Raw genomic sequence first — 24400 nt, forward strand, 5'->3', positions numbered from 1 at the left:
CAAAGCAACTATACAAGACCATAAGACACAAGAGTAGAATTAGGCCATTCGGCCCACTGAGTGTGCCCCACCATTCCATCACAGCTGATTTATCATCTCTCTCAATCCCAGTCCCTTACTTTTCTAAACTCCACCACTCTTAATCTTTGACACAAAAAAAAACTTAATCTGACTGGGAATACATGTGGCAGAAAAAAAACATTTGAAACACTTCTTTTGTTTGTATTGTAAGTTAATCACAGCCAATTCTTGGCTGTTGGAGAACTTGCACTGAACAGCAACCAGAGGCTGATAAATTGCACTGTCACGGTCTGGCAAAGGCTGTGAGCAGGTGAAATAGTTCTTTCCATACACAATTTAACAAGCATCACAATCTTCCTGTCTTTGGCATTCAGGAGCTTCCTTCTGCCAATCCGCTTAGCATCGTAATCGCCTGCTGCCTGCAGCACAGATGGTTACCATGGGGATGTTTAACTGAAAAATAGGGAGGGAAAACCTGAAGACAAATTATTTAAAATCAAAACATGCACACATACATGCACTGGCCCGTGGATGGACACTGGAGATTTGTAAACGAGAACATTTATATTCCTAAAATCATATGAACAAAAGAAGTATTTATTTGTATCTCGAGATTGCAGTGCTCCCAGATACTCAGTCATGCTGCAGAGATGGCAGCTCTAGGTGGCTCCACGTCTCACCCTGCTGACAGCTGGTAGTTACTACAGCTACTGAAGAGGGTGCACACAGGTACCCATAAAACTCATTCTTCCTGAAATACACAAAGCTCCTGGGCCTATGCAAAATATGTTTTTGTTACACTTACAAATCTAAGGACTGCCTATTTACATTTGCCTTTGAAAATATGATGGTTCATCACTACCATGAATCATTGGTTCCTAGTAGTGAAGGTACTTGTTTGCTGATGAGTTTATAGCAAAAAGTATTTATACCCACCAACAATAAAGAGAAGCTAATATAACTCCAAGATAGGTATAACACAGAAATTAGATAGATGTCATGGTTTAATGCAATACAATAAGGACTTAAACACGAGGAATTCTGCAGATGCTGGAAATTCAAGCAACACACATCAAATTTGCTGTGAACGCAGCAGGCCAGGCAGCATCTCTAGGAAGAGGTACAGTTAACGTTTCGGGCCGAGACCCTTCGTCAGGACTAACCAGTCCTGCCGAAGGCTCTCGGCCTGAAACGTCAACTGTACCTCTTCCTAGAGATGCTGCCTGGCCTGCCACAATAAGAACTTAAATGTTTTTTGCTGTTTTCACTTTTGGGTCATTCAGGACATTTAGATTTTCAAGTTCAAGTTTATTGTCATCTGTCTGTACATACTACTGTATACAACCAATGTTCTTCCAGACCATGGCGTACCCACAAGACATGTAACACACATAGCACATAAACAAAAATATCACCATGAATAAGTTAATAAAGTATAATTCAAAATGCATGTAGTGCACAGCAGAGATTAACAGTAAACAGCTCGCTGTCCTAGTGAGGAGACTTCGTTGCTGGTGGGGTAGTCATCAGTCTCACAACCTGTTAGCCAGTCTGGCAGTCCCAGTCCTGATGCTGCCGTACCTTCTTCCTGACGGTGGTGGGTCAAAGAGATGGATGCTAGGAAATTCCTTAGCTATGCTTCAGGCCCCTCTTCTGCAACGGTCCCAGTAAATGTCACAAATAGGTGGGGAGAGACCCCTGTGATGCTCTCGACAATTTTATTTTTACTTGTCAAAGTAACTTCTTTGGGCTAATAAATAAAAACTTTGGTTAATACAATCATTCAATTTACAGAGCAGCTTTGCCAGTACATCAAACTAGCACCTTAAGACTATGTTATCTTGAATACATTGCTACGCGACAGTGTTCATTCACCCCTTACACAATTTGAAGTTGGTTATATACTAAATGGGCCGAACAACTATAAAAATTTGGGGAACGTGTGACAGTTCTTGCTGCAAAAGCTCTTTTGTGAAACAGTTCACCAGTGGTCTTTTGTTTCTTTTTCTTCTAATTTCTGGCCTCACTTAGACTCTTCAGAGGTCACTGTCACACCTTTGACCAAACAAATGGGTTTTTGAAAGGAGTCTATATGTTTTATAAGTTAGATTTTACATTCTACAGGTAAAATGGTAATTCTACATGATGTCCATTTATTAGTGGAAAAGTTCAAATGCATCAAAAAACTCACTTTTAGTTAAACTTCAATTTATTGCTCAAAAATTCAGTAATATATAGTAGGCTATTTAACCCTCAAGCCTATTCAAACATAATTTTATTGAATGATTGATTTGTCTCCGAAGTCCATAAATCTGACTTTAGTAGTATCTCTGGAGGTTAACAATAATCTGCCCTTCTCAGATTTTGAATTACCTAGTGACTTAACATCTGCTAGTGTGACAGAAGAGTTCATTCACCTCTTACATAAACAGATATTTTTCAATCCTAGGAAATACAAACGTGGTTGACATAGTATCCCTCAATTTACAGTAGTACAGAAATGAACTTTATGGATCATTAGTGATTTACACTCTCGGTAATATGTAGGTCATTAAAAATCTTCCACTTGCATTCAGCCTTTCTGCATAATTTTTCAAATTTTGCCCTTTCCAACCCAAATCCCTGCACTCACTTTGATAATAATTATTTATTTAAAAAGAAATACCGTTATTTTAGGCATCATCATCTCAACTAAGTACCCTTAGGTGCTGTTTTCGCAAACTTGTAGCAAATTTGCTCCATCTTTCAATTACATTCTCATACTAATCTAACAGCTCCCAATTCCCTTGATACTCAAAGATTGTATGCTTGCAACTGAACCTCCACATTATATTTTGAGAAATGCAATGGAAGTTCTTTTCGTCTCTGTTATGCTCATCCTTCCATCGACTCCAGCAGGTCCACAGTAAGACTTTTATTGGTTTCAATGAGTACACTTCTCATTCAACTGAACTCAAGAGAGTATAGTGGCAATTTGCTTACAAAATATCTGAAAAGGAAATCAAGATCCAAAATTCTAGCCCAGTGACATCATATAAAAGATTTCCAAACTATTATGTTAGTTCTTCCAGCTTATTTACTACCATCACTGATAGGTTCCAAGAGAACAACATCTACAGGCAGTTGTCTGGGAGCCTGTCTTAATTCCCCACTTTTTAATACAAGTTCTCATCTGCTTCAAAGTATAAAACTTGTGGTGGTAAACCACAGTTTAAAAACCAGTGTAACAGCAAAAGGAGTATTAAATGTTTTATTCCATTCATTTACAAATTGATAACTAAAATGCAATCAAAAAGAAATGCCAACACCAACAGGAAAGTCTTACAGCTGACAACCACGGTGAAGCCAAAGAGCTTTATTGTGTCAATATGCATCAATGTACCAGATAGATCAAAGTATCACCCACATCAAGTTTCAAACCATTGTCAGTCAGGTGGATTTTCTTTGCAGTCAGGTCTATGTGAAAGGATGCTTTCTCAGAAATGGGTACTTTACCCTCAGATTCCTTCCCGAAGACTGGGACCCGTCGGGGACCCAATAGTGGGTCTTCATACCTCATAAGCTTCACTCTTGCAAGATCTGAAACACAGAGTAACTGGTTTTATATTTTCAACTGGCCACACGTCAATGTGTAGAGAGAAGGTGGACTTGGCTTAAAAAAAAGAGCAGGATGAATAGGTTTTTCCTCTTTTATTTGCTTCAGCAAGTTTTAAGATCTCCAGCACATCCTTCTAGAAATATCAGTAAGTTTAAAACAGAAACTAATTAACATGGAGTAAACAATAAAACATAAAATACAAATGTATTAATATACACAGACACAACGTGCACAGCTTTTTGTATTTTAAGAGTCTTGCATTAGATGGAGGTATAATAATGAGGGGTAAAGACTGGGTAAATGCAAGGAGAATTTTTCACAGAGGTTGGGTGGGACTACAACTAGAAGTTAAGGGGGTAAGGTGAGATGCTTAAAGGAAATATGAGAGGAAACTTCTTCACTCAAGGGTCGTGAGAGTGTGGAACAAGCTGCCCGCCCAAGTGGTGTATGTGAACTCAATTTCAACATTTAAGAGAGGTTTGGATATGTACACGGATGGAAGAGATATGGTGGGCTATGGTCCTAGTGCAAGTCAATGGGAGTAGGCAGTTTAAATGATTTGGCACAGACTAGATGGGCCAAAGGGTCTGTTTCTGTGCTGTATTTTTCCACGACTCTTAAAATTTCTTGTTGTTTTTCAAATATCTGCAACAGAAGTTGTTTTAGGTTCCATCATCTCATCCAAACTTAACTGTTCTCAGACGTGCATGGCTATCTAGTGCAGCTTTGCACTAGATAAAACAATACAAAAAAAAGACCTACAACAATTCGGAATGGTCCTAGACATGTTGTCATTCCTGCCCTAAAGTTGTAATCAAGAGCAGGCAGGATACCTATTTATTTAGCTTGACGACTTAAAAAAAAAATCACCAATATACCACATCATAGTCTGGGATGTACCGAAAGGAGAGATCACATGGAGTTCCAACACCATCAGACTCTGGGTTGAATTGCTCAATTCTTTGTTGTAACTGCAGTTCACACAATCTGAACTTAAGCTCTTTAGGTGAACTCCTTCTGTCATAAATTAATTGGATGAGAATGTAGGGGGTATGATTATTGTGTGCAGATGACACAAATATTGGTAGAGTCACAAACAACAAAGAAGTCCGCTTTAAGATACAGCAGATGTTAAATCAGTTAGAAAATAAGATGAAGCTCTGGCAGACAGAATTCAATCCAGAATGATGCACTTTGGAAATTCAAATACTGTTAGGACTTTTAAAGTAATTGGCAGGGCCCCTGAAAGCACTGATGTACAGCCAGACCTTGGGATTATGTCCATAGCTCCTTGAAAATGTTGACTCAGATGGATAGGGCTGTGAAATTTGATATGTTTATCTTTATGGGCCAAAGGACTGAGCGGATGAATAGGGATGCCATTTCAGCTACACAAAACATTGGTTAGAGTGCACTTGTAATATTGTGCATGGTTGTGGCTGTCAAACTACAGGAAAGATGTGGCCGCAATAGGGGCTCCAGAAGAGACTTGCCAGGACATTGCCTGGAATGGAAGTCTGTATTTACAAGTACAGATTGGATAGGCTGGGTTTAATCTCATTGGAAACTAAGAGGCTGAGAGGTGACCTTATAGAAGTTTGAGCATAAAAGACATCTCATTTAAGAATCTGATCACAAACAAGAGAAGATCTGCAAAAGCTGGAAATGAAAGTAATACACACAAAATGCTGGAGGAACTCAGCGGGCCAGGCAGCACCTTCATTAGGACTGGAAATAAGAGAGATGAGAAGTCAGAGTAAGAAGGGGAGGGGAGGGAGAAGTACATGGTAATAGGTGATAGGTGAAACCAGGAGAGGAGGAGGTGTGAAGTAAAGACCTGGCAAGTTGATTGGTGAAAGAGATAAAGGGCTAGAGGATGAGGAATCTGATAGGAGAGGATAGAAGATCATGGAAGAAAGGGAAGGGGGAGGAGCAGCAGAGGGGATTAGATGAGAGAGGGAAATAGGATGGGGAATGGTGGGGGGGGAGGGAGGCAATCACTGGAAATTCAAGATATTGATGTTCATGTACGTATTAAGAATCTGATGTCATTTCATTTTCCTTCATGGATCTTATTCAATAATTATTCGACTATTCATATTGTATATTATTGACCTGTTAAGTTTCTGACAAAATAAGATGTGGAAGTGTTTCCTTTTTGATGAATAATCATCTGTCCTTATGTAACTGCAGAGTTACATAAGCGGCTTCAACAGCATGAAGGCTAAGATCTTAAAATACTAGTAACAACTATAGACTCAAGAGAGATTACAGGATGGAAATCTTGAGCAATACACACTAAGTTGCTGGAGGAACGCAGCAAGTGAAGCAGCGTCTATGGAGGGAGTAAACAGTTAAGATTTTAGGCCAAGACCCTTCATCAGGACAGAATATCCTGATGAGAAGCAGCATTCAGAAATTTTCATCAAATAAAACTAATCATACACAATGGTTTGCACAGCTAGAATACACAACAAACAAGGATGTATCATTTTAGGTCATCATAGCAATCTCCAGTCAATGCTTTATAGCTGGGGTATAATCGATATCCTTTCACGTTAAAAAGGGAATAGAATGTGGTATGGGTTTAACAAAGACAGCATTTGAACTTGTAGAGATTAGGAACAAAAATTAAAGTACTAATGCTTTCACAAAAATTTTATAAGATCATAAGAGATTGGAGCAGAATTAGGCCATTTGACCCACTGAGTCTACTCCTCCAGTTGGTCAGGTTGATTTATTTTCCCATTCAACCTCATGTTCCTGTCTTCACCCCGTAACCTTTGACACCTTTACTAATTAATAACAGATTAATGTCTGCTTTAAATATGCCCAATATATTTTTATAGACTGCTGTCTGTAGCAATGAATTCCACAGATTCACCTCCCTCATGGTTAAAGAAATTCCTTCCTTCCTCCTATTTAGGAATTAAAAAAGCTGTTACATTCACTAATACCTTTAATACCCTTGTCGATCTTCATTAGCCTTCGGATGATAGTGTCCTTTTTATCACCCTGCCGAATCTCAATCCTTGTTGAGAAGTGTCCATTTGCTGGCTGGGGATTTACCAAAGATAGGGAAACACCAGGCTGTGAATAAACACACAAACAACAATACAAGAGCTGGAGTTCAGAAGCTACACACTTCAAAAATTCTGCCTCTATATTTTCTCAAAGTATACATTATAAAAGGATAATACAAGTTCAGAAGACAAAATTTCTCCTTAACTTGCTTCCCCTTTCAAAGACTTCTCCATTTTCTCCAAATGGAACGTTATCAAAAACAACTATTATTCCCAAAATAAAATTAAAATCCAAGCTCATTCAAAGGACAGAAGAACTAATCCTCCTGTGCTTGTAACCAAAGATAATTATTGAGCAGAGGAATATTTCTTTGAGATTAGATAATGAGATTCTTCTAAAAATGTGTTACATTTACAAGTTTATCTCTGTGGTATTTGCAAAAATCTCGAGAGGACACAAACAGATGACCACTTTGATTACAAAGGATGAGAACAAGGCTTTTAAATGTAGCCATTTTGTACCATATTTGTGAATTATTCAGAGCAGAAAATAATCCTTGGTACAACAAATGTAATAAACAACTCAAGAGTTGGATTTCAAAAAAGCTACTCACATCAAAATTCTGCCAGTACACTTCCTCACAAAGGATTATTAAAAGAAAGTTGTCAAAGGATTACCCAAGTTCAGAATAGAAGATTCAGTAATGAACTATGTTGGCCAACTACATTGTGTGGAAAGGAACATGATGTAATTTTATGCCAACTCAAATAACCTTTCAAAGAATTGCTGCTCTCATCCAAAGGGTAAGTTTTCAAACTACTTCTCTCAAAATGGGTCTATTATAGAAACATGTACAACACCTCTGTTTGTGAAAGTAATATCCATTATAATGCTATTCTAAATAACTGAGGAACTGTCAGTTAGCATCTCTTACCTCTGTTCGAAATGCACAGAAAGGCTTTCCTGGACAACACTCTTCTCGGATTTTATCATCTGCTTCTGTTGCAAAGAACACGTCAATATGGTCCAGCTGTGATGGAAAGGAGGAATGATCACATTTAAATGTAATTTCACTGATGAATACAGAGTGCAGGAGACAAATTATAACTCACTGGAGTTAAAACAAAGATATAATCTAGAATGCAAACCTTCTAGGTGAATTCCATAAAACTCAATTTCTACGTAGCCTTAAATTAAATCATGCATGAAGTTTGGAAAACAAAAAGCCACATGCATGCCAGGGATTTGCTTCACTTTCAACCTCTGAACGTTTATCCTAGTCATGCTTCTGCATCTCCAGTTCTAAGTTCACACTTGGAAAATCTCCATTTAGAAACTCACAGATTAATTGTGCTGAGGATATAGTCATAGAATCAGTCATACAGCAAAGAATCATGCCCTTTGACCTACCCCATCCATGCTGACCTTTCCCCTTCATTCACTGCTAGCTTTCCTCTGCATGTACATTTCATTCCCTTGAAGTACTTATCCAAATCTATTTTTGAATATTACTATCAAAATTCCTTCAAATCGCTTACTTTCTCAGTGTAACTGAACTGCTACACCTCTTGTAACATATTGCTCCTTGGTGCTTTTGAGATTCTTTTCTCAATTATCTCACTAATTAGTGGCCATTGTACATTTAGGGCTCTGGATGCTTCTGCGTCCTACCAGAGTAACAGAATGTTAGCAGTCTAGTACCATCTTTCCCCTTAGGCTTAATTTTAGAGTACTAATTACTAATTGAAAGATACAGGTTACTTTTGATACTTAATCCCGACCTAGATTGAAGGATGAATCTTTCCCAGTGATTAAAACTTTGTGTCAGTGCCTGTAATCCATGTACATACCTTTCATCTTAACCTCAGCAATAGTAAAAGATAGCCTCAGGGCACATAAGAAATAGAGTGGATTCCAGTTAGTTGGGCTATCAGTTAATCAAAGTAGTCACTTATTTGGGACAAATCTGAAAGAACAAAACCTAACTGAGAAAATATTTGGGACACCATGCTGCTTAATTGGGACAGAAGACTGTTGCCAAACAGTTTCTAACCAGTGTCATATGCACTTGTGTAACTGTTGGACTCCACACTGTGCTTTGAGCGAACAGTTTTTAATAGCATCCATTGCATGTGTTTGAGTTCAAAAGGCAGTGATGTTTTGTCACTGATAGTTGGCAAGAAATAAACAGCAAGATAATTCAGAACTGCTTTGCTCACTGCAGTTTCAAGCAATCAGGCCTGGAGATGTCAGAAAAGGCAGTCATACATTACGGAGTGAAGAGTTTTTAAAACAGCGTCAGGTGCATGTGCTCGTGTGATGTTATTCATTCGGGCTGATGGATGCCGATTCAAAAAGCAGTGACTCCTGATAATTTTGTTTTTTTATTTTGACATTATGTGGGAATGCAATGAAGGCAGTCCATTATCTGCACTGTGTCAGCATTGATATTGTTCATTTACAGTCAATCAAAAGAACACGGCCGTTCTTCCGTCGATAACTATTACAGACTAATACAGCTTTATAATATTGTAGTAGTACTAGTAGTGCTTTAATTTGTTCTGTGTTTCATTTAAATGTATAATTTGTTGCTCAATTAAACGAAAGTTTGTCTTTGTTATACCTTTTAACTATTTCCATGAAACTTCAGCTAACTGGGCCAAAATGTACTGGTTCTGAAGTGTTCCAATTAACTGGAATCCACTGTACATACTTTTGAACTGGTCATTCCATTGGTAAATTGCATCAGAAATGTTGCAATATTTTCCATTTAAACAAAACAATGTCCCCTTCCAAATCTGCTGGAGGATTATCGCCACTATTCAGCACACCAACTCTCCAGCCACGCATCAATTCACAGTGCATGGAAGTACATGCTAATAGCAGGGGACAGACAATGTGCACTATAGGTCCTTCCATTCACCCATGACTAGCTTTTATTACATTTCTTTAGAAACCATCGGACTACAGTCATCCTTTACTGGAATTTTATGGTCAACATTAGCTTACCTCCAAAGAATTTGTTAAGTAGACAATGTTCTCCATCAAGACACTTCGCTCATCAAATTCTAGCTCCAAATCAAGAACTCGAGGCCCATTTTTTTCCAGGTTTTCCTACAACAATAAACAATTAACATTCCTAATTAAGGTATCACAAAACTAACCATTGTTTCTGGAACTGAACAAGGAAGAGGCAGCTTCACAGAGTCTGCGATATTTGCAGCATACCAGTTTTAAGGAGCGTACCAAAAAGAAATGAGTAACTTGTTTCTACATCAAGACATCATTTCTTTTGAAAATAAAACAATGTACCTTAACCCACAGGAGTGTGAAAGGAACATGTATGAAATGAGATCAAGTTATACACAAATTAATATATTTACTGTTAGTGTCGGACATTTATCGTTAGAACAGAGATGAGGAGAATCTGCTATCCCCAGAAAGTAGAGAATCTGTGGAACTCTGCTCAAGCAAGCAGCAGAAGCTACCTCATTAAATCTACTTAAGACACTGTTAAGAATTTTGCAAAGCAAGGAATTAAGGATTATGGGGAAAGGCAGATAGGTGGAGCAAAGTCCATGCCAGATCAGCCATGATCTTACTGAATGGCAGAGCAACCTCAACAAACCAGGTAGTCTATTCCTGCTCCTATTCTTACGTTCGGATGACATTGAGGTCTATTTCCTCTATATAAATTATTATTTTTTGTTAAATGAATTCACTCAAAATGTCAGCTCTTACAGATGCTGGTAGCAACCTTGCACAGAACAGGAGTCGGTGTTTTCTTACCTCAATTATCATAAACTTTATATTAAAATTGCAGAAGTTGAAATCCAAGGAGTTAAGTCAATTATGATTAAAGAAGTCAAACAAAACACAAGCAGTCCCCAAATTATGCAAGGGTGCTCTTCCTGAGAACTGACTGTAGGCTGATTTCTCTGGACCTTACTGATTTACATTTCCTATAGCTTCTCATATTGTATCACACTGGATACACTTGCTATAGTTCCTTATTTTCATTCAATAATTTTCCTAATGCTACCCAAAGTTAAACTAAGGGAATATATACTGTACCCAGTCATTGATGAATGGCATGAAACATTTCATTATCATTCACATATACAAATATAGGGTTGAATTTATGTAAAGTCAAATTTCTGGAAGTCAGCTCCTTCACTGTGGATCCCCTGTATGAGTGTGCAGTGGGCTCTCAAATGGCTTAATATATCAAAACAAAAATAGTTATGATTACTGTCCCAGATGATCAAAATCTTGTTGATCTCAATGCTCAAACAATCAGTCGCATGCTACTGGGGCTTTGTAGATCTTCCATATTTTCAGCAAGTAGCCTACCCAAGTCTGGTATAGGGACCAAGGTCAGTGCACCAGACTGAGACAGAAGTTATTCTGTAACATTGAGATTGGCCTAACCAGCAGCATGACATTACTGGTGAAGAGTTAGTGGTGTGTGATCTAAATCAGAATCACTGCTTCAATAGTGATGTTGGCAACAGGCTCAAAAGCAGTAGCTTTTGAGATATTATGAGGGAAGGAAGAAATATGGTGCTGCAATTTCAAATTAGGGGTGATTTGTATGCTCTGGAGTTTTCCCTAATGTTTACCAAGTTGGACACTATGGATTTTAAATGGTGCTCTCCTAGGACTTCAAGTTTCCCTTTGAAGCTCTGGAAGCAATAATGAATAATGTGATGTCATAGGTCTGCATCGTTGACTCAATAGCAGAAGCTGAAGGGAAACCTCCATGAAACTGAATTCCTAGGGAATAATTTTTTAAAAAGAGGACTATTGCAAAATACTGCACACATTAACATCCGTCACCAATTAATCAGATGGCTGCACTCTAGCCTCCAAATCTGAAGACTATGATTCATAAACATGGAAAAGCTGCGGTATCCGTGATATTCTTTTTGCAGATGAGCTGTTAAATCAGTGTACATAAAAGTGATATCCTAGGAGTAAACATTATAAACTGCAAAGAGGTTTCACTACTTTAAAGGTGATACACATCTTGTTGAACTACAATAACAGGTAGTCATAAGTCATATGCTTTCGGTCCATTTTTGCCCACTAAATTAAGTAATTTACCTAACTAAGTTTATTAAAGATGATGATGACCCCATCAAGTGTGGTAAATATGACCATGAAATGGTATTTATTTAAATGAACAATGACAGAAAGTGCATGCCCAATTTCCTGAAGATTAGAACTAAACAGGCACAATTACTTCTAAAAGTGGCAGTTTACTCAGCCACTTCCACTACAGGCACCACCCTCTCCACCATTAACTACGTCTTCAAGTCTACCATCAGGGTGGAGGTACAGGACCCTGAAGGCTCAAAATCTGTTCCCTCCTGCCATCAGATTTCTGAACAGTTCATGAATTCTAACTTATTATCCCTCTTTCGCACTATTTGTCTGTTTGTCTGTCTGTAATTCACAGTAATTTTTAAATCTTGCACTGCATTTTAATCACAAAACAAAAAATTTTACGACTATTGGTGATAATAATAAATACAAGAAAGTCTATAGATGCAGGAAATCCAAAGCAACACACACACAGGATGCAGGAGGAACTCAGCAGGTCTGGCAGCATCCATGAAAATTAATGAACAGTCAATGTTTTGAGCCAAGACCCTTCTTCAGGACTCAATGGTAATAAATCTGATTCTGAGTGCAAATGGATTTTATGTAATACGAGATGAAGACATAATTGTTGTAGAATTGGGAAAGGATATAGAAAAACAAATTTATGATGTATTTTTATCTGGGGTTCATCAAAAATTCTCCAGGCTCCACTTCAATCTGTTACAGAATATACAAACATTTGATATTTAACACAAACACCAACACCAAACTAACCTTAATCATTGCCACAAAAGGCATAACTTTCTTCATATATTTCTTCAGCTCGGGCAGGTCTTTCAGTTCACTAGCGATGATTTTGTTGTCTGGCAGCTGACCACCATTTGTCTGAGACAATAAATGTAAAATGAAGTCAAGGAGTTTGTGTCAAATATCTAAGATACTCAAGAGTGCAGCAGCTGCAGAGTATTTGTTTCAAAATCTAATATTATTTTATAAAAAGAATTTTTATCTTTTCACTTCAATGAAATCAATTTCCAGATACAGTTAAATTATAGTTTGAGCATCAAATCAACTACATGAACCAAAAGCACAACTTGAAAACTGTTCAGATCCAACTAAATCTAAGGTTGATTATAAATCTAAGGAATCACCATGAATTAAATTATGAATAATGTGATAATTTGACCTTACTGGTATGGAGAAAGCATGAGATCGTGATTTCCAGCCTCACTATAGAGTAAGATTTATTCATAACTAAACCACAGAATAAAAGTCCATAAACATATGGTGTAAATTCACCACGAAAGAATCAGAAAATTTAGAGGCTTAACATCTGGAGTTCACCACTAATAACACCAATGTTTTACAACTGATAGTTAGTAACTGATACATAGCCGTCTGAGGAAAGGAAAGCCCAGCTTTTAAGACAGAGGAAGAGGAAATGTAGCATTTTACTTCACTAGCATAACAAATTACTAACTTTATACAATATTAATTAAAAAAGACCATAAAGGAAATTCAGTTATTTGTGTTACAAAATACAAAAATAACAAATTAATGGTATGAGAAGACACTATAAGGATTAATAAATGTGGTTAAAAATTGCAATAAACATTAAAACTTGCCTCATAATGTTTGCGCAGCAGTAGAAGGGTAGTATGTTGCCATGGAGGGTAATTTTTTGCCACATAGATATTGCAGTGAGATGGTTTCTGTGTTTGTTTTGCTTCTCCTTTCTGCAAGGAAATATTTCATAGCTGTTATACACAATATATGCTGGACCAGACATTACTCACAAAACATTCACCAATTCGAATACATCCCAAGCATTAACAGCCCTCCAACATAATGGTGCAATTCATAAAGAATGATGGCATAAAAGATGGCCGTAAAATAGAGCCAGGAGCATCAAAAATATAGAAATGAAGCTTTGTAACTCAAAACTAAATTAGTTTGGTTGAAATGCTGCATTTTACATTTCTCAAACTTTGCTCTTATTAAAAATAGGTTTATCAGGGTTTATTCAATTACACCCATGTACTTGCATGAACTGGAGTTCATCACTTCAGTGGAAAACCCTCAAATTAAGTTAGAATGAGTGCGAATGCATGAAAAAGAAGGGGACAACGTTTCACTGATCTCCCTGTGAAGAAGTTTCATATCATCTCACTGATGAATGGCTAAACCCTCATTTTGAGAATGTGGCATTTGGTTCTGGACACCTCAGCCCGGGTAATCATCTTCCTTGTCAAGCTCTGCAGTTAGATATGCTGCAAGCAGATCAGTTTTTAATCATTCTATGTAATCCACTCTGCTTGATTTCTCATCATTGAGCGCAAAACTCCATCTCAGGAACCAATCATCATACTTCCTTTATTGCAAGCATATCAGTAAGACCAGGTCTGTACACAGTAATACAGATGTGGTCTCACTATACAAATAACAGAAACTAAAATACTGCAGACACTGGAAATCTGAAATAAAAACAGAATATGATAGGAACACTCAGCAAGTCAGGCAGTATCTGTGTTAAAAGAAACAAGATTCATGTGTCAGGCACATTGTTGTTAAAGGCATCTAAAAGGCAAAATGGATCATATTTACAGATTTTACTTCATATTTTCTTCTAGTTGTAAACTCAAAATGTCAACTGGTTTGTTGAACATCTTTTCTCTTAGATATATTTAGCAGTATGGTCCGTTATATACTAATATGCTAACCCACTGTGATTCTGGGAGTTCAGCTTCATTTGCACATGATTCAAACTCACTGGCATGGTGGAAAGATCCAAATGCCCATATAGCCTGAGTGTAATGGAAAAAAAATCTAAGGAACGAATGTACAAAAAAGTAGCTCCTAGGGCAGAAGTATCGGCTTCTAACTTTTAGTGATCTTACACATCTCCTGTATTATTTCTGAAGGCATATTTTGAGAATGCACTACTTGAAAACTAGATAATAAATAACATCAATCCATTGGTCATAAGTAACTGAAGTTAAATTCTATTTATTGATATTGTGGTACTTTTGCTGGAGTTGTAAGAATCAAATTATGGAGTAATAATTTACAAAATACAGTGGGTGTCCCACTTCCAATCAGTTAAATCCATTTTCTAGCAGATCTGATCAAAGAGCTACTGCATCTGAAAAATACCTCCTCCTTTCTCCCAAGAACTATTTAAGGCAGACTATGAGGGTGCCACAGTAATGTAATGACTGGTATAATGCTTTACAGGACCAGCGATCGAGGTTCATTTCCCACCACTGTCTGTAAAGAGTTTGTACATTTCCCTGTGGCCACATGGGTTTCCTGCAGGTACTCCGGTTTCCTCCCACATTCCAAAGGTGTACGGATTATTAAGCCCAAGTCATGGGTATGCTATGTTGGCGCTGCAAGCACGGTGACACTTGCAGGCTGCCTTCAGCAGATATTCCGCCTGTGTTGGTCACTGACACACACGTTTTAGTTTCAATGTACATGTGACAAATAATGCTAGTCTTTATTCATCTTTATGTTGGGATGATAAATTGACAGTATGCGTGTGAACAAATATCAATACACGAGGAAGACGAGAGTGGGAATCAATGGATGTCATTGCAACAGAAATTCAGTTTAACCAGGCACACTTAGTAATTGGCTGGCACTACAACCTGCATATGCAGTTCGCAAATTCTGCTGGGCTGTGACATGAAATGATTGGACAGCAAACTATATTTAAAATGGAGGGAAAGTCACCCAAAACCATTTTTACCTCTGAACAATGGATCTGCTTATGAACATTAGAAGAAATATGAGATCCAAGTTTATTTAGCTGGGCATCACAGGATGGTATTTAGGAAAGTGAGAACAACCAAGGATTGCCTTGTGCATTGTAAATGAAATCACACGTTTTGGCTGCTTAATAGTTAAAAACACTACATGCAGCTAGCAGTGATGACTGAGTTCACTGTTTGATAAAGGCAGGGGACTACACAGACAGATTGATTTCCTGCTTACAGTTTTTATGTAGCTATCTTCCACTGCTGCAGTTTCAGACAATATCATATTTACTTTGTTTTGTGAGTAAATTGACTGTCTCCTGTTCAACACAGACTCAATCTAGCCTCTCTCAACACCTAACACAGCAAAGTGAATAGATGCTTATTACTTTTACAATAATCATAATTAGATGCAAATTCTCCATACTTTTCCTTTTCCAGCAACCATATAATTCTTGGCACGGAGACGAATGTCATGTGCAGTTTCCATCAGATACTGAGATGAACGAATGAGAATTTCATCCACAGGTCCAGCTACTGGCCATCTTGCATTCGTTAATGGCTCAGTCTGGAAAAAAAATTATTTCATGTTTTAGATGAACAATGCAAATAGATGTTTGCCTCATTTCCAAATTTTTTAATTAATACAATGCACAAAAATACTTAAAATAGAAATTTATTGAAACAAATATCACTTAAATATTCCTTTTTCGGAACACATTCCCTTAAAAAATAAAAACAGAGATGTTGTTTGGCTACTTATTTGAAAATCATCTCAGATTGGAAATGTTGTGGCTTCAAGCTGAACTCTACCCTTATTTTGATGTAAATTTTAAACAACACTGGTTCGAGTGACTACAGAAGTTTCTATGACACGGTTTTATTCTTATATTACACAGAACATTACAGCATAGGACATGTCCTTCGGCCCAAGATATTGTGCTGACCTTTTAACCTGTTCTATGATCAATCTATCCCTTTTCTCTATGCTTATTCCTTCCTACAGGGCCAACAATTATCCCTCTAAGACCACCATCAAAAAAAGTAATCAGAAAACACAGTTTTGTGCAAAGAAGCTGTGTATCATTTATTAAACTTTTCATTATGATTCATATATGGTATAAATATATTACTTTCATCCCTTCAATCAGAACATTTTGAAATTAGTAATTCACAAATGAGCCATGGCCAGTATTAAAATTAAAATTAGGCTCCCATGTGCATTAATCTTATTTCCATTAATTCAATGAGAAGTTCCATCTTTCAGAAAAAGGACACAGACCTGTACTGCTGTCTTCAATCATCAAAATGACAAACGTTGACTGTAATGGCAAGTTGGAGTTATGTTACCTGATTTTTAATACCTAATGATGCTTATCAATATTCAAGCTTGGATAAATTCTGCCAAAGTGCCAATTTCCCTGCTACATTACTTCACATCTCTGTTCCAAATAAAGTAGAACATGTCTTATCTTCACATGTAAAACTTACAGTAAAATGGAAAAGAATTTAGAATGTGTTAAACTAAAGCAATTTGAGATATCAAATGAATTGCTGAACCTATCTATGGGTTATTTTAAAACTTCACTAAGTTCAAATATTATCAACTTCATGAAACTTAAGTTTTATTTTATTCCTACAGGAAGGATGTGGATACTATAGAGTGCAGAGGAGATCTCCAAAGATGTTGCCTGGACTGGAGAGCATGCCTTATGAGAATAGGTTGAGTGAACTTGGCCTTTTCTCCTTCAAGCAACAGAGGATGAGAGGTGACCTAATAGAGGTGTACAAGATGCTGAGAGGCCTTTTCCCAGGGCTGAAATGGCTAAAATGAGGCGACATAGTTTTAAGGTGCTTGGGAGTAGGTACAAGGGGGATGTCAAGGCTAAGTTTTTCACACAGAGAGTGGTGGCTGTGTGGAATGCACCGTCAGCGGCAGTGGTTGAAGGTGGATACAATAGGGTCTTTTAAGAGACTCTTCGATAGGTACATGGAATTTTAAAAATAGAGGGCTATGCGGTAGGGAAATTCTAGGCAGTTTCTAGAGCAGGTTACATGGTCGGCACAACAGTGTGGGCCGAAGGGCCTGTAATGTGCTGTAGACTTCTATGTTCTTTGTATTTTGAACGGCTGTGTACAAAATACAATTTTATTACATGAACACACACATTCACATTGTATTAATTTCTTAACAGCTAATATCTAATAACAGTACCTTTCCTAGAAGATTCCAGATATGCTCACAAAGGTGAGGACATATAGGCGTGAGCAGAAGAGTCTGAATTTCAATGAACTGGAAAATCAGGTCCCGATGCATTCCTTCCACAGCAACTTCACGGTACTTGTCCTTTGCTGCCTGGAAGAGAAATTGCAAAATCATTCAAAACCTTGGATATTCATTCTTGGGGCTTCTTTTAAAGAACACTTAACAAGAATCTTTGTCTGGGTAATATATATGCAGCAATCAAATGTACCTGGAATTCAAAAAAGCCTGTTTTTAAAGCATCCTTGAACATCATCTTCTCGTAATGCTGCTCTGTCTTCAGAATTCCAGCATTCATCTCACTAAAATAATAATTTAAAGTAGTTTAACCATTTGTGTGTAGAATCACTTTCACTAGATTTAAGAACTTACCAAGCATAACTGACTGTGCATGCTTATCACAACAATAGAAGCAAAATGGTCATCACTATTGTATTACTGAGACATCAAACAACAATAAATTAAAAGGTAGTTGAGAAAAACATACTTTAATTATGGAAAGGGGTCATTCAGTCCATCTTGCAGCACTAGAGTGCACTGCACACCTTTAGCTTACACAATTTGACTACAGAATGCTATTGCACAAATAACTCGTTATACAATCCTACTCAAATTCAGTTGATTCATGTACGGTTCCATTTCCAGTACACTTCCTGAATTTTATCATCTTCATGTAAAAAATTATTTTCTGACATCTAGCTTGAATTTAATCCAGTTTGAACAACTTAAATCAGTTTTACCACAGATTCTTCCACAGCCAACGCTGTTTTAAATAATTCAGTTTTTGAAACAAGGGATCAGCTTTGTGCCTTTTCTTTGCATTGCCTCCTATGTTAGAATATCTTTGTGATTAGCACTGACTATAATCTGTTTGAAGCATTGTGTAATTCTCTTTTAATACAATCCAATTCAGTTTAATACAGTTCACAACCACTTACTAGAGCTAACAGGCTTGACCAAATCTCTGCTTACATATGCACTCTAGCCATCTCATGACTTAAATTTTATTAAATATCATGATAGTTTTATGCTCCAAAATCAAAGAACTGCAAATATTCAAAAATCCTAGTCATATAGTCCTTTTCAGGATTGTTGCCTTTTACCAAAACTTCTCCAGAACTACTGCAAATAATTAACAAGTGAGTCTTCAAATACATTGAAGTCCAAGGAGTACCTGATGAAGACTCTATCATTAAAGGTGTTAGCTGGTCCACTGCGGAGGCTCACATGGTTTGCAATCATCTCCTTCACCCATTCCACCCATGTGTACAGTCGCAGAATACCTGCATCAGCCATTGTTTCTACAAAGTTAGCATCTTCCACCGTGTCGCCAGCGTCAGCAAGAGCAAACCGCATCCCTGGGGACAAGTTAAACCAGGGGAGTGAAACAGATGGATAGCTCATACTTACTCATATTTAACAATACAATGGCAACAAAAACAGCTACTTATCACTGCCTGACAGAAGTAAACTATAAATAGTAGTGAAGTTCATCTTACCCAACAGAAACTAAATATATTAGTTTCCAATACTGAAATTAAGATTAGATTATTAAATGCTATGAGAGGCAGTGTATATGATTCAGACTCAAAATTACCTAGTTAGTATACCTTCTGTATCACCTTGAAGGAAAAGGATAAGCTGTAATTATAGAAACATAGAAAATAGGTGGAGTAGGCCATTCGGCCCTTCGAGCCTGCACCGCCATTCAGTATGATCATGGCTGATCATCCAATTCGGAACCCTGTACCCGCCTTTTCTCCGTACCCCCGATCCCTTTAGCCACAAGGGCCATAGCTAACTCCCGCTTAAATATAGCCAATGAACTGGCCTCAACTGTTTCCTGTGGCAGAGGATTCCACAGATTCACCACTCTCTGTGTGAAGAAGTTTTTCCTCATCTCGGGCCTAAAAGGCTTCCCCTCTATCCTCAAACTGTGACCCCTCGTTCTGGACTTCCCCGACATCGGGAACAATCTTCCTACATCTAGCCTGTCCAATCCTTTTAGAATTTTATACGTTTCAATAAGATCCCCCCTCAATCTTCTAAATTCCAGAGAGTATAAGCCTAGTCGATCCAGTCTTTCATATATGAAAGCCCTGCCATCCCAGGAATCAATCTGGTGAACCTTCTTCGTACTCCCTCTATGGCAAGAATGTCTTTCCTCAGATTAGGGGACCAAAATTGCACACAATACTCCAGGTGTGGTCTCACCAAGGCCTTGTACAACTGCAGTAGTACCTCCCTGCTCCTGTACTCGAATCCTCTCGCTATAAATGCCAGCATACCGTTCGCCTTTTTCACCGCCTGCTGTACCTGCATGCCCACTTTCAATGACTGGTGTATAATGACACCCAGGTCTCGTTGCACCTCCCCTTTTCCTAATCGGCCACCATTCAGATAATAATCTGTTTTCCTATTTTTGCCACCAAAGAACAGGAGAAGAGTTTTTTGGATTTAGTCTGTTTTTGAACCATTGTTAGTAATGCTTGTGTACAATTCATCAGTAATCTCCATTTCCTTCTGTGCTGTTTAATTCAATGAATCGACACCACCATGTTTCTTTTAGCAATTCTATTAGTCATTCTTTTATAACGTCACAAAACACCACAGTAACAGGCCCTTCAGCCCATCTAATCCATGTTGAACTATCAACCTGCCTAGTCACATCAACTAGCATCTGGAACATAGCCCCCCCGCCCCATCCATGTAGCTATTTATTTTTAAAAACATGAAAATTGAACCTGCATCCACAACTTAAGTTGGCAGCTTGTTCTACACTCTCACCACTCTGAGTGAAGTAGTTCCCCATCATGTTCCCCTTAAACATTTCACCTTTCACTCTTAACCCATGGCCTTGAATTGTAGTCTCACCCAAACTCAGTGGAAAAGGCTGGCTTGCATTTACCCTATCTATACCACTCATAACTTCACCATACCCTTTACCCCTTTTCTGTCTCTCACCTTATCTCCTCACCTGCCCATCGCTGCCCTCTGATGCTCCTCCCCCTTTTCCTTATTCCATGGCCTTCTGTTCTCTATCGGACTCCCCATACTCCAGCTCTGTATCTCTTTCACCAGTCAACTTCCTAGCTCTTAACTTCATGCCTCCACCTTCCGGTTTCATCTACCACCTTGTGTTTCTCTCTCCCTCCTCCACTTTTAAATCTACTCAACTCGTTTTCTCCAGTCCGGCCGAAGGGTCTCAGCCCAAAACATCAACTGTACTTTTTTCCATAGATGCTGCCTGGCCTGCTGAGCTCCTCCAGCATTTTATGCGTGTTGTAAGTCCTCACCAATGCCTTATATAACTTCAACATAACAACTCAACTTTGAATTATGAAGGCCAATATGCCAAAAGCTCTATTTACGACCCTATCTACTTGTGATGCCACTTTCAAGGAATTTTGGATCTTTATTCCCAGGTCCCTCTGTTGTACCACACTCCTTAGTGCAAGTTCTACCCTGGTTTGTCCTCCCAAAGTACAACTCACACTTGTCTGCATTAAATTCCATCTGCATTTTTCCAGCTGGTCCAGATCCCACTGTAAGCTTCGATAGTCTTCCTCACTGTCCACTACACCCCAAATCTTGATGTCATCTGCAAATCTACTGATGCAGTTTATCAGATTATCATCTAGATCTCTAAAACTGCATGTAATATTCTAACTGTGCTTTGACCTATGGTATGTGTTTATTCAGCATTATTTTCACAGTTGCCTTATGTAAAATTCTAGAAAGAATCTGGAGTAGAAAAGGACAAATGTAAGTAGTACTTGTCTCTTTGAAATGTAGTAATGCAGCAGTCAATTTGTGCACAGTAAAGCTGCTAAAAACAGCTAAATAAGCTACCTGATGATCTGCTTCACTGAGATCAACTGAGTGAGAAATATGACATGATATTGGAGAAAGATCATGTCTCTCTGAAAAGGTACCACAAGATATTATTTTTAACTCAAGTGTGCAAAAAGCCTAATAAAATATCAAAGGGGCCAGAAGGGCCTACTCTACACTATGTCGCTAAATAAACATTCCACCGGAAAGTCAGACGCCCTGACATACCCTTGACTTTTTTCCCTTGTCCCCCTCTTGCTGTGATAGAGCTTGAAGTAGACTGCCTGCTTGATGAATCCAGAGTCAGTCATGCAATGTGACCTGCCATTTGGAGTTGGCTGAAGGTAACCAGGGTCTTAATGCCTGGGTTGCTGACCTGCACATTCACCTACTGGAGCTTAAGAAGTTTCTAATTCTCACAAATTAAACTGACAAGTTGTAGAAAGGCTACTTACCATCTGCAGAGAATTTGTCAATAGCCTCATACAGAGTAAGGAAGTTCCCCGTTGACTTAGACATCTAACGGAGACAGAAATAAAAGAGCTGTAAGTAAAATACGTGCACACTCAATCCAGGGAAATCATGCAAAAATAAATGTAAATTATAATGCACCTTATCTGAATTTAGTAGCAAGTGTCCATTCGCTCTTACAGCTTCAGGCCACTTTGTACTGCAATTTAAAAACAAAAGTTATCCAAGTAATATATGGTGCAAGATATATATACATAAACAGATTATGGAAGAAACAGTTCATATCAGTAATCACATAATTTCTGAATATGATCTCACCTGTCATCTGTCCACATGGCTACATGATTATACAGATAGTATGAGAGATGGTTTGGAACCAAGTCTTTCCCAGAAACTCGCAAATCCACTCCATACCAATATTCAAATTCCATTTTCAGTTGGTCTAAACTCTTTTGTGGAATTTGAGTTTTTGGGCGAGGAGCATCCTTCAAAAAGATATAATCCCAAACTTCTCTAGTCATCTGTTCTGGTCTAGGGGTACAAAGATCAAATATATCAGCGCTGGTAGTAATCTGTTGTCATGGAAATAATTTAGATAGAAAACATTTCTACCTACAACACTAATTATTTTATGACTACTGCTAAGTTATTAATCAAAGTTGTTCAGTTCAAGGTTGGAATCAAAACTAGATTCCAGAGATGGAAAAACATTTCCAATACTGAAACACTCATATCCTGCATCGGATTGTTTGGAAATCCTGATGGTTCAGTAGCTTACTCATTAGTCTGGAGTGTGAACCAGGGGTCTGAAGTGTGAGCTAGATATGCAGCTGAAGACATGTTAGATGCTCTTTAATTCATGTTATTAAATATATATGTCTCATTAACTTGAAGCATAAGATGAAAAATTGAGAATAGATTACTCGTGCTACTTTCAAATTAAATTCTGGAATCAGGTATCTGTCCAATTACATTAGTGGGTTACACTCAATGTTCATTTAGAATCGGTCATAATTGCCAAGTGATATTTTGATCATGCAATCTTATAAACAATAATTTGCATTATAATGTAAGACATGAAGTTGTTTATTGCTTTAAAAGTTTATACTCACCTGATGCCCAGTGGACCAGATGCTTGACCATTCAGTGTTCCACCTTGTAATAGGTGAGCTATTGTGTAGTAAGCCATATAAATTGTGGAATCAGAGAGAGATTCTATCAGCCACTGATCATCCCATGGCAAACGGGAGCCTGAAAAAAATAAATGTATTTACTTAAAAGCTTTGGCACTCCGAATTCTACAGCAAAATGCTATTCTACTGTGTACTGAGAAAGAAAATATGAGGACACACGAGAATGGTAAAAAATTAAAATAGGCATGAAGTGAAAAAAAGGTACAGAGTTCACAGGGAGGCCATGAAGGTGGGAAGGAATGTGACTATAAAATCCCAAGGTGCTGGAGGTGGCTGGGAATCATCAGCTTCAAGAACAGCTATTTCCTTTCAACCATTCAGTTCTTGAGCCAACCAGCAAAACTATGACCATTTTGTTATAATTGCATTCTTTCTTGTATAAGTTGCGTATAATTTATGCTTAACTTAAGTTTTTTCCTGTAAATGCTGCTGCAAGCTAACTCAGTACACAAGGGCATCCATGTACTTGTGCATATGACAACAAACTCGACTTTGACTTTCAGGAGCATCAGTGATGAACTGGCATAAAAATACCCACATCCTACAAAGTTATACAAATAAAGTTTACACCCACAACAAAGAATAAAATACTTTTGCTAAGGTAATGCAAAAAAAAACAAGAGCATCATATTTAGTAACTTTACTCTTTCACTGTTCAGGTTTTGAAAAACTCAACATAGTATCATCTATTATTTCCTACTGTACTTTATCTTCTATTTTGCTCCTATTTATCCAAAGGATTAAAAAAACAACAAATTGTAATTAAGTCCATAAAACTGAAATGCACTCTAAGGTAACTGCACAAAAAAAACTGGCAGATTTACCTCAAAACCATAACATCGCAAAGATGTGGCACTGAGACTAGAACTAGAGGTCATAAGTTAACGGTGAAAGGTGAAATATTTAAGTGAACACGAGGGGGAATAACCTCACTCAGGAGAGTGGCAAGAGTGTGAAATGAGCTGCCAGAAGAAGTGGATACTGGTTCGATTTCAGCATTTAAGAGAAATTTTGCTAAGTACATGGATGGGAGGAGTATGGACGGTTATGGTCCTGTGGCAGGTCAATAGGACTCGGCAAGATAATAGTCCAGCATGGACTAGATGGGCCCAAGGACCTGTCTCTGTGCTGT

General features: G+C 37.9%; 1 protein-coding gene across 3 annotated transcripts in view; it reads right to left on the reverse strand.

Moving 5' to 3' along the window:
- Nucleotides 1-1339: 1339 nt before the first annotated feature.
- Nucleotides 1340-24400, reverse strand: part of lars1b (leucyl-tRNA synthetase 1b) — a 51093-nt gene continuing 28032 nt past the window's right edge. For all 3 annotated transcript variants that reach the window (XM_063053162.1, XM_063053160.1, XM_063053163.1), the window contains exons 19-32: nt 23188-23326; nt 22394-22606; nt 22217-22274; nt 22060-22123; nt 18945-19128; nt 17982-18072; nt 17723-17863; nt 15935-16075; nt 13375-13485; nt 12524-12634; nt 9653-9757; nt 7578-7673; nt 6577-6709; nt 1340-3600 (exon numbers count right to left, since the gene is read on the reverse strand). In XM_063053162.1, coding sequence (XP_062909232.1) covers nt 3395-3600; nt 6577-6709; nt 7578-7673; nt 9653-9757; nt 12524-12634; nt 13375-13485; nt 15935-16075; nt 17723-17863; nt 17982-18072; nt 18945-19128; nt 22060-22123; nt 22217-22274; nt 22394-22606; nt 23188-23326 — 1793 coding nt within the window. In that variant the 3' untranslated portion in view covers nt 1340-3394. The remainder of the gene's footprint in view (nt 3601-6576; nt 6710-7577; nt 7674-9652; nt 9758-12523; nt 12635-13374; nt 13486-15934; nt 16076-17722; nt 17864-17981; nt 18073-18944; nt 19129-22059; nt 22124-22216; nt 22275-22393; nt 22607-23187; nt 23327-24400) is intronic.

Source organism: Mobula hypostoma, chromosome 7, assembly GCF_963921235.1.
Source record: "Mobula hypostoma chromosome 7, sMobHyp1.1, whole genome shotgun sequence".
In the NCBI taxonomy this organism is placed as follows: domain Eukaryota; kingdom Metazoa; phylum Chordata; class Chondrichthyes; order Myliobatiformes; family Myliobatidae; genus Mobula; species Mobula hypostoma.